This window comes from Equus asinus, chromosome 4, assembly GCF_041296235.1.
Source record: "Equus asinus isolate D_3611 breed Donkey chromosome 4, EquAss-T2T_v2, whole genome shotgun sequence".
NCBI lineage: Eukaryota > Metazoa > Chordata > Mammalia > Perissodactyla > Equidae > Equus > Equus asinus.
In genome coordinates this window covers 119,669,063-119,679,702 of record NC_091793.1, presented here as the reverse complement: position 1 = coordinate 119,679,702, position 10,640 = coordinate 119,669,063, and the positions used below count along the sequence as shown (strand labels likewise).

At 34.9% G+C, this 10,640-nt stretch overlaps 1 protein-coding gene across 6 annotated transcripts in view; it reads right to left on the bottom strand.

Moving 5' to 3' along the window:
* Nucleotides 1–4,378: 4,378 nt before the first annotated feature.
* ITPRID2 (ITPR interacting domain containing 2) overlaps nt 4,379–10,640 on the bottom strand; it is a 131,142-nt gene continuing 124,880 nt past the window's right edge. For 5 of the 6 annotated variants that reach the window (XM_070508206.1, XM_070508208.1, XM_070508207.1 and 2 more), the window contains 2 exons: nt 6,092–6,209; nt 4,379–5,540 (listed from right to left, as the gene is read on the bottom strand). In XM_070508206.1, the coding sequence (XP_070364307.1) occupies nt 6,105–6,209 (105 nt within the window). In that variant the 3' untranslated portion in view covers nt 4,379–5,540; nt 6,092–6,104. The remainder of the gene's footprint in view (nt 5,541–6,091; nt 6,210–10,640) is intronic. The other variant, XM_014834061.3, reaches the window with a different exon arrangement.

Below are 10,640 nucleotides of genomic sequence, written 5' to 3'. Positions count from 1 at the left end.
TTTCATCACTAATCCCTTCCCAAAAAGAATGGTAAACTCCGCCAGATGCCAATGACTGCAACAGATTCCACACCCCAGAGCTGATCTCCTCTTTCTGCAGCATCTCCAGAGCTAGTTCTTTCCTTTTTGGGTCTCATTCTGGTTCTTGACTGATTGACTCTAGAAGCACTGAGATTATCTCTGCATTTTGTCAATGTCCAGTCAGCACAGTATACAGACTTATTACCTGCTATCATCAACAGCAAAATAGCTCTTTGCTCTTGCTGTTATTGCTGCCACTCAGGCCTCTCTTGACCATTGTACATTTCTATGGGGCCTTGGGTGGTCCCCCTCGTGGTTTTCCTCCTGTGTGCAGTGCTTACATTTGTTCTTTTTTTTTTTTTTTGGTGAGGAAGACTTGCCCTGAGCTAACACCCATTGCCAATCATCTTTTTTTTTTTTTTCACTTGAGGAAGATTAGCCCTGAACTAACATCTGTGCCAATCTTCCTCTACTTTGTAGGTGGGATGTCTCCACAGCATGGCCAATGAGTGGTATAGGTGCAGCCTAAGATCCGAATCTGTGACCCCGGCCGCTGAAGTGCATTGTGTGGAACTTTAACCACTCGGCCATGGGGCCGGACCCCTTGTTCTCAATTTTGAACTTAGGGCTGTAATGAAAAGATTCCTGAAGGGGGCCTCCAAGGTGATATCTTTATGGAGATAAAAAGTCCTTTTCCTCCTTAAGAAATTTCTCCCTTGAAGCATCTGTCAGACAAATATTGAGACCTACTAATCTAAATCTTTGCTACTAAAAAGTACTACAGTTCATGGACTAGCAGCATCAACCTCACCTAAGAGTTTCTAGAAATGCAGAAATTTGGACCCCAGAAAGTAGCACCCAGACCCACCCAATCACAATCTTCATTTCTATACAATCTCACGTGATTTGATTTCTATGCACATTAAAGTTTGAGAAGCATTGCTCTAAGTGGTATTCCATGAGCGAAAATTTTGTTCCAAAGAACAAAATTTCTTTGGTGAAAATTGAAATGCAGTAACGTTCGCCCTTCCCATAACAGGAGAGTCAGGGGTCCTTTGCCAGTCCCTGCTCCCATTGCTTGAAAGAACAGAATGAAGATGAAAAATGCATGCAGGGACCTATAAATTCATGTTCTCTCTTCCACATAGTCCTTAATTTGCCAAACCTCATCTACCTGTTCCGCTATTTCTACCCAACACCACCACCACCATTACCGCAAACTTTATTGAGCCGTGCCGAGCACTGTGCTAAGTGCATTTACCTTCACACTGACTCTATGAAAGAAGCACTATTATCACCATCTCAGTTCTATGTAGCAGAGATTTGAACCCACTTGAGCCTTAACCAGTAGACATGTGTACATCCTTGTCGAGATTGCTGGAATCTCATTCGGACTAGCCCTCTTTTCTAAAAGACTTTGTTACCCTTTCTAATAACCTACTACCTTGTTTTCTGAGAAAGCACCTGTAGAAATACAGAATGATGTTTAACTACTTTTATTTAACAAAAGCACTCCTTCTGACTAGCTGTAAGTTTAATGGCACTGGAAAAAATAGGTATTCTATTAAAATGTGTATTTTAAAAAAAGTATCATTCACATTTATTTCATCAAGCCAAATATATGACATTTAAAACAATTTTTAAAGGCATTAAATTATAAAGTTTACTTTGTAAAGCGTGTTACACTGGCAAGTTGCTGTCTTAGGAAAATTATGAGATTTATGCACATTAGAATTAAGAACAGAAAATAATTTAGTATAAAACATTAATCTCTGCTTTAAAACATTCTTTTCGTGGTTGATGCCACATATCATTTGAATGTCAAAACTGAGTACACATCATTCAATACTATGTTTATTGATTCCATAAAAGTGTATTTATGACACCAAAGTTGATTTGAGGGACATTTTTGTAAATCTAAATCAACAGGGGCATCAAAACAAACAAATGTAGGTTTTCTACAACCACAAGAACATACAAATATTTACAAATGCATGCTTTCTTGATAGTTGTGTGGTCCTCACTCAAGGGGTATATTTAAAATCACTTCTCAAGGTTTCTTCAATTTTTCTTTTTCTCCTTAACCTACAGATAAATCAGTTACTTTATTTATTTTACCACTTCAAGTATTTTTATTTCTAAAATAAAGCAACATTCGTTTCTCAGTCCCACTTCTAAGTCATTCTGAAGTCTGCTCTTCAAAATGTACCACCTCTCATGTTTATTCCAACTCATATTACCTACAATAATTTAAAATGCTTTTCTACTTGTTTAAAGAACCCTTTGGATTTTTAAAAAATGGACAAAAAAAAAGGCAATCTAATTCCTAAGTGTATTGATTCTTTCAAAGGTCTAAACAATGTACTTTATTACCTTTCCTCAGAAGATGCTCTTATTCATTCTTTATATATCCACTTTCCTGGGCTCAGAGCCTTATAAAGGGCGAGTATCCAGTGAACTAAACAGAGTGAGCAAGTAAGCTAGTTAATCATTGTTCACAAAAGATTCAGTCTCCTTTAGGGTATCCAAAAAGACCCTCCTGCGGAAATGGACCCTGATATTTGATATGAGCATATATCTTAGAGTACATTTCTAATTTACTGCTGAGCACACTGACATTCTGTATGTAAGCTATTACTCATTCAATATGAGAAACAGCATCAGTTATGAAAATGAGAAGAATAAAAGGCAAAGGGCCTGACTTAATAGTAATAAATAGAAATAAAAAACCATATAGGAGAGGAACTATTAAGGACATCTTAACTTTGTATATTTACAATGCAGCTAGCATAAGTGCTAATACTTTCAGTATTCATAAGTGATTCTAATCGTCAGTCATACATAACTTACTACAAAGCTTAGATCCTCAGCTTTAATTGTAAGATACAATGTCTCCTCTTCCCACTTTCTAGAAATGCTATCAATTCTTTCTTTCCAAGAGAGGAAAAAGAAAAAAACGGAGACTCTGCGCTTCTTCAGCTTTGCTTTATTCTTCGCCTAGCACCACACTCCCACGTGGACAGGTGAGGAGCAGGCCGTACAACATCTGTTCAGGAACTCCCCAAACACACTTTCCCATTACGTTATTTTACATGCACGTTATTGCATTCTTACTTGCTTCTTAAAAAGCTGAAGTATGTTGTAAACCTAAAACTGCTCTAAAAATATAGTCTTAAAAGATAAATAGTTGAAGATGGCCAGCTGAGCAAATAGTCTTAAGTGACATAATGCATATTTTAAATGTTACTGAAACAATATGTACTTTGAGTCTGAGAAGCTGTCAACGGGATATCATTCACAGCAACTCCCAACTTCCAAATCACTATTTCAAGATACTTTTTCTTCTATGCCTTCTTCATTCAGGCAAGCTATAGACAACTTGGGCTCTTAAAAATATTCCTTCATCATGCACATAGCAATTCAAACTCAACTTATGCCTTCTGGACAACCTTTGCTAATATTCTTGATTACTTGAACCCCATCCTTTCCACTGCCATTTATGAAGACTTTACTCAAACCACATCCCTTTGGTAAAGACTTCTCTGACCACCCCAGGCTACACTCAAATTCATTGTATTCTTCTTCCTCATATTTTTCATTTGGTACTTCTAAAGTGGCCCATTAAAAAAAAGATGCCTTGTTCTTCCATCTAGCTTGCAGACCCTCTCTCATTCATTTCTACATAGCAGCTAGCATGGTGCCTTGACTACAGTAGCTTTCAAATGTTTAAGTACACAAAGGTTTAGAATGGGGAAAGGAAAGATGAAACTCTGATAGTGTTGAAGTTCATTTTATTTCATTTATATACTATGTAAGTGATTTGCCCACTGGCTTGGCCTATTATTACAATTGTTATATTTCTAATTTTTATTATCAAATTCTGGGTATCTTGTACTGTCAGAAATGAACTATAAGTCACTACAAAGCTGAAGAGCTAAAATTATTGATGCCTGTATTACTATTAATATGAGGTGTTTGGTTTATATGTATCATTGCTATTGTTAGAATCAACTAGTTAAATTGCTGAATAATTTGAGCAAAGAATAAAATAATACTTTAATGTCTGTTCCTTGTAGTTTACCAGTACATTTTAAAGAAGAGTTTTATTTGGCCTCAGATGGTAATCATTAGGACCACAGAACTAGATGAGAACAAGAGACATTAGTATGAGCACTTTCTCCAGGGTGGTCTAGTCTTAATTATATTTTTGAAAGCATCACAGAAGGCTCTTCAGGAAAAGAGAACATCAACCTATTAGGTTATATGCTCCAATTCTTTTGGACCTTATTTGTTACTCATCAAACCTAATCCAAATTCTTCATATTGTAGTTCAAGAAAAGAATATGCTAAAAACATGTTAGGCAAAATAAATACTTTATTGTTTTAATTTTTTTTTTTTAGAAATCAGCCTTTGTGTGATAATTCAAACATTTATAAACCTTTTAGATATTCTTCAAAGAATATTGTTAACATCTCAACCACTTTTGATTAAAATTTCACACAAAGAAATAAAATAGGCGTTGAAAATTATAAATGCTAAAAGAGTAATTCCACTAACATTTAGTTGTTACTTTACACACTTATTCAACACATACAAAATCAAATAGGAAACCACCTTCCTTCTTTTTTTTTCATAAAAACAAACAGTTCTCACTGGTTAAAACTGAATTAAAACCATCTATTATAAGGAGAACAAATCTAAATTACTTCCATTTTAAAAAAACTAAACCAGCTTATTCGTTTCTATCCATTCAAGTCACAGGCCCCATTATGTTGGCAATAGTCTACTATTTAGCCTAAAAGACAGAAGAAGAAACATCTCCTCATAATAAAGAAGTCTGGACAACGCAAAAAGTACATAGTGTTTAACATAAGGCTTGTTTCCAAAAGAAAAATACTACATAAGCTATAATAAAATTACATTTGTCTTGGGTAAAGTAACAATGCTTACAGTGTAAGAACATTAAGTAGTTGTAGGTAACCTCATATAATTCTATCCTACTGCTATTAGTAACCTCCTCAAGAATTAAGAGCAATTTTTACAACAGAACGATTTTTCTCGGAAGTGACACTAATTAACAGCAGTGGAGGGAAAACCATTGGTTGCTTCAAGCTCTCAAAAAATGAATCAGTTATTGCACAGTAAATACCTCATAGAGGTCAGTGTTTTAAGAAGCTAGTCTGAAGAAATATGTTATTTATAAGTTGGTTAAGTCCGGAAGTTTTCAAGTTTTAAGATTAATTCTACATAGGGAATCAATTGGAAAATATTGACATACAAATAAATATTAGGCTTTTCAAATGGCTACAGTTTTGATAGTTTAGAAAAGAAAGTCAGCAAAGTGCGTAAGTTTCTATGTATGTTTTTAAAAAAGATACGCACAGAAGAAATAAACATTGTACATTGTATACAGTAGGCCGGATCAGCAGCAAGCATCTTCTGAAGCACAAATAACACCTCCACCAGTGTATATCATTGGTAACTCCAATATCATACAGCTAATACGATCCATGCCAACCTTAAAAAAGAAAGAGAACATTAAATATCTTTCAAATATTACTATTAAAAGGTTCCCTTAAAGAAAGATGAGAATATTCTCTAAACATATATAAACAAGATTCTCCTCTATAAATTATGACATGATTAGATATGGACCTATGGAATATGTTTGTTTAAAAGACAAAAAATTAAGTAAGGTACTAAGAATTTGTGATTAATTCTCAAAATCTTGGTCCATAAAATGTACATCTGAAATATCGTTATAGCCAATGCTATCAAAATAAGACTCAGGTTTGCAGGTCCTGATTCCCTAATTTCAGCATTTTTTACTACAATGAAATTTCAGTAAAATGACATAATACTGATAATTCCTCAGGGGTCAGTATTACGAGATCTGACCCGCTTATACTTCAAATGGGGCTAAATGAGGTTTTCACACTGGCTAACATATTACATAGATGAAAATAAAAATCTAGCTAGAGAAACAGACTTGTGTATTAAGAAAACAAAGCATTTAAAATTAAGCACTAATTTACATTTAGCTAAACAAACAAATTCAGAAAAATTTACCTATAAATTCCATTTAATGACTATCTTGCTTAGAACTGGATGCTTTACTTGAAGATACTGCTGCCAAAAGTCCACTTACAATTTCCCGTCTGATTTCTCCAACAATGGACTCTTTAATCTAGAATGGAAAAAGACGAAAATAAGAATTTAACAATAAGATTGCAATCCATTTTTTCTATTTTCAAAAAACATAAATAGTATTTAATTCTTGCATCAGCTAAACCATAGAGAAAACAACAACCTTTATGTAAACCTTCATGAAATAGGGAGAGGGGTGGGGAATCGTGTCCATCTATCCTCAAACCCAGATCAGGCTCTGAGGTCTGGTTTAGCGTAACTCAGATAACTCCATTACAAAATATCACAATTCTTAAGTTGAGAACATTAGAAAATGTTATTTTATAGACTAAAAACTTCTATTAAATAATTTCCTTCATGATACAAAATAACCTGGAAAAACTGATTAAATCTTAGTTTCACTTTTATGTTTTTTATTAATGACTATCTTTGTATGGTAATTAGCAGGATACTCAAATGTTCTCATTGTTAAGAAAACCTGTTAGTGGCAAAATAATATACAACTATATGCCTGTTTAAACCAACCGAAAGCAAAGTAGCTAAAGAAGTTATATATTGTTCTCACCTAATATGCACACTTGAAAGATCATTCAGTGCAATTTATTTTAAAACATGAAAAACATCCTCTAAACCACCCTAAACTCTAGAGGAATAAATTTTTCTTTGGTTGTATGGTACATTTGTCACCTGCCTGAAAATTCTGCTTCAGAGAAGGATATAAATCTTATTTTATTGTTGGAAAAGGCAAATAGACCTAGGGGCAATGACAATTCTATCAAGATTTTCTTCTCCAGATGTCCAAACACTACACATGCCTACCAACGCCTTTTTCTCTCTAATGATATAGCATCACCTCCAAATAGCTATTTGTGAGGGCTTTAAATGTGTATTTCCTGAAATAAACTGATAATGCCTTCCCAAATTAGCACTCAAGACACTCAACCAGCTTTTAAAAATTCTACATTTCCACAGTTTCCTGTCAGACTGATCTATTTCCTAAAATGTTCTTAAGTACATCCTGAACATATCTCAATTGAAGTCTTTCCAAAAATGGCTCTGTATTAATCTGTCATGCAAAAATGGAACACAATACACAGATTTATATGTAAGTACTCACAGAAACAAACACTCCTTAGCTACCAACCATCTGTATTGGAATATATTTAAATAAACACAGCTTCTCATTTTACCTTCTACCAATATTTCTAAACTTTAAACATCATTAAAAATAGTTTCTGAAGTCCATGCTATTTCAGGTTCATTTCTCAAACGAATATGTGTTGGATAAAAATATTAGGAAAACTAGAATCTCTTAGCCACAGTATATGAGTGCAATTACAACGTGTTGAATCAGAACCTCTGCAAATCTGTATTTACAAAAGACCATGACATAGTCTTTCTCGTCCTTTTGTCCAATGCGATATGGCAATTTTATTAAATCTCATCATTCTTCATCATTCAAAAAACAAACTAGCCAAAAGTATTCTCTACAAACCAAAAATGTGTGCCAACATTTTTAAGGGTACAGACATTACTGGAGTAAAACATAAGTCTCTACCATCAGGAAGGTTTAATCTAGATGGGCAAAAAATGAATATTGTTTTATAAACTATTAAGAGGAAAAAATAATTTATTAATTAATGACATAAGAACAGAATAAATTTTGAAAAATGAGCGACCAGTATGAGCCGGAAGAGGAAAAATAAAAAATTCTCAGAGAATGGGAGACTTAAAACAGCAGGTCATGGGGCCAGCCTGGTGGCACAGAGGTTAAGTTCTCACATGCCACTTTGGTGTCCCAGGGTTCGTGGGTTCAGATCCCGGGCACGGACCTACACACACCTCATCAAGCCATGCTGTGACAGCATCCCACATACAAAGTGGAGGAAGACTGGCATGCATGTTAGCCCAGGGACAATCTTCCTCAAGCAAAAAAGAGGAAGATTGGCAACAGATATTAGCTCTGGGCCAATCTTCCTCACACACACACACACAAAATAGCAGGTCATGAAAAAGAAAGGACAATTTCAGATGATTGTGAGGAAGGAAAACTACAGCAGGAGCACCTTGGATGAGAGGGCAGCAAAAAAGGAGCCTAGCTGACAAGAGAGTTCTTACTAGGGAGTCCAAGGAAATAGGATAGGAAGGATGAGGTCAAATGGAAAGTGGTGTGCTGTGAGCTACTTCAGGGAGAGGACTGGTCTCCTTTATCAATGTATCCCGGCATACAGTAAGTGCTCAATCCATGTCTGACTGAATGCATCAACAAGAGAGTGAGAGAGACAGAACAAGAGAGCCCAAGAGTGAGACAGTATCAGACACAAAAAGGAACAGAGAGAAGAAAAATAAAGGACTACAGACAGACTGGCACTGAAAATGACAAGATGCCTTTAATAATTTATTGAAGGAACAAATGTATGGATAAGTAAATTAGTTCTAAAATCTCCTATGCTACAGAGAGGTTGGAAGGATTAGGAGTGAGAAAACTCTACTGGGATGATGGTAAAGTTGCCTTTATGAGCACAATTTCCAAAAAGTGGTACAAGCTGAAGACAGACTACTTGAGAGTGAGAAAGGAATGCTCATGGGCAACGTTAACAGACTGACTGCAAGTCTGCAGTGGGGCAATGCATCCACTTAACATGCATCTACTGAGTGCCTGCTTCGTGGCAGCCATTATATCAAGTGATCACTAAAAGAAGTTATAATAAGAACACAGGCATGCTGTGTATTTACCAAAATACATGTTTAAAGCATGTCAGACGAACTGTAACATAGATACTAAAAAGCATGAACCAACCCTAGGAACTTCAATAAACAAAGAACTCTCTAAACACAAAGAAATCTATGTTTACTCTTTGACCTTTAATTCTGTTGAATTTGCTTCCGTGGGCACATGCTCATTCCTTCTATTAAGTAATCTTTTTCCTTTTTTTTTTTAAGTAACTGTAAACAGCTTTAGACCACGGATTACATACTTCACAGACCACTTGGCAAATTCCAAGAGAGTGTACTTTTTCCCACCACAACATACATAATCTGCAGAAAAGAGGTATGTTTAACCTGACAAAAGCATAGTTATTGAATGAGTTTATTAAATATTTGTCTGAAAGGACTTTCGGTGTTCTCCTTTAAAGAAGAATTCTACTGTACTAACACATTATAAATAATAAAAGCATTCCTTTTAAAAACCACATGTGGTGAAATGATGGAAACAAAGGCCTGACAGACATCTTTGTTCTCATGCACCCATGAGTGCAATAAGAAAACGTCCCTCAAAGCATCTGCCAAACACACTTAATCCTCACCTGCAAAACTGCTCAACCCAAGCTTACATCTTGCCTTCCTGAATAGTGGCTTTGTTAACGGGATCGGGGACTCAGAATTTACTGGGAAGACAGACTCTAATTAAATTTCTTGGAAGTTGATACAATAAATTTGAAAAAAATTGGAATTCAGTACCATGTATATTTAGGTAAAAAGATTACAGATTTGAAATGAACAGAATCAAGACTAATCTGAATTTTAAATATTTTGTAAACAAAGTCTAACAGTACACCATTGTCACTGAACTAAGATGATATTAACACGTTTTTTTCATTATAAATGGCATTGGACTAATTTATGCTTTTTAATATATGCTTTTAAAGTGCTTTAAAACCTTTTATTTTCTTAAGCACATCGATATTCCTCTTACGCCTTGTTTGACCTGTATACCCTTGCTTGGTAAGTCCTCCTTTTAAGACAGTAAAAGGGTAAATGTTAAGCCTAACTTCCTCCGAACTACACCAAGTTCTGAATTAGGGAGTTTCTAATTAACAGGTTTAGTAACAAATTCTGAAAAATTCTTCAAACATTTGACCTGCATGTCAGTTTAAATGTCTTCAAATTACGAAATCTTTCCCATTTAACAGGAGGTTCTTATAAATGATTAAGTAATTCTCGAGGACCAGGGCAGTGTAACAGGACAATGGACTCCTCTATGTGCCATGTTCTATCAGCCAAAGACTCAATGCTCTGGTGTAGGAATGCTTTACTTCTAGGAAATTACTCATAGCACACATCAGGCCGTCCATTATCAACTCTAAAAATGAGGACTCAAGTGTGCCTTAAGGGAGTATTTGTACCAAACAAGCATCATAAAGTTGAGTTTTCAAGGAAAACTTTTAAATTAAAGCAAGCTAAAAGGAACAAAATATCACATTTCTAGGGGAAAAAAATGTACCTTAAAACTTACTTCTTCAGTAACAAATATAGCACGGAGAAAAACAATTATTTTACTCAAAAATTATCTTCGATATGAAACATATAAGAATGGATTATAATCAGTCACATGTAACTGAATAAGGTGGATATACCACTACGGTGGATATATCGAGCTTGCTAAACATTAGCCAGCTACAACCAACTCAATAAAAATAATTACATTAGTGGGACAAATGAATTTATAGAATTAAGATCTTCTAAACTT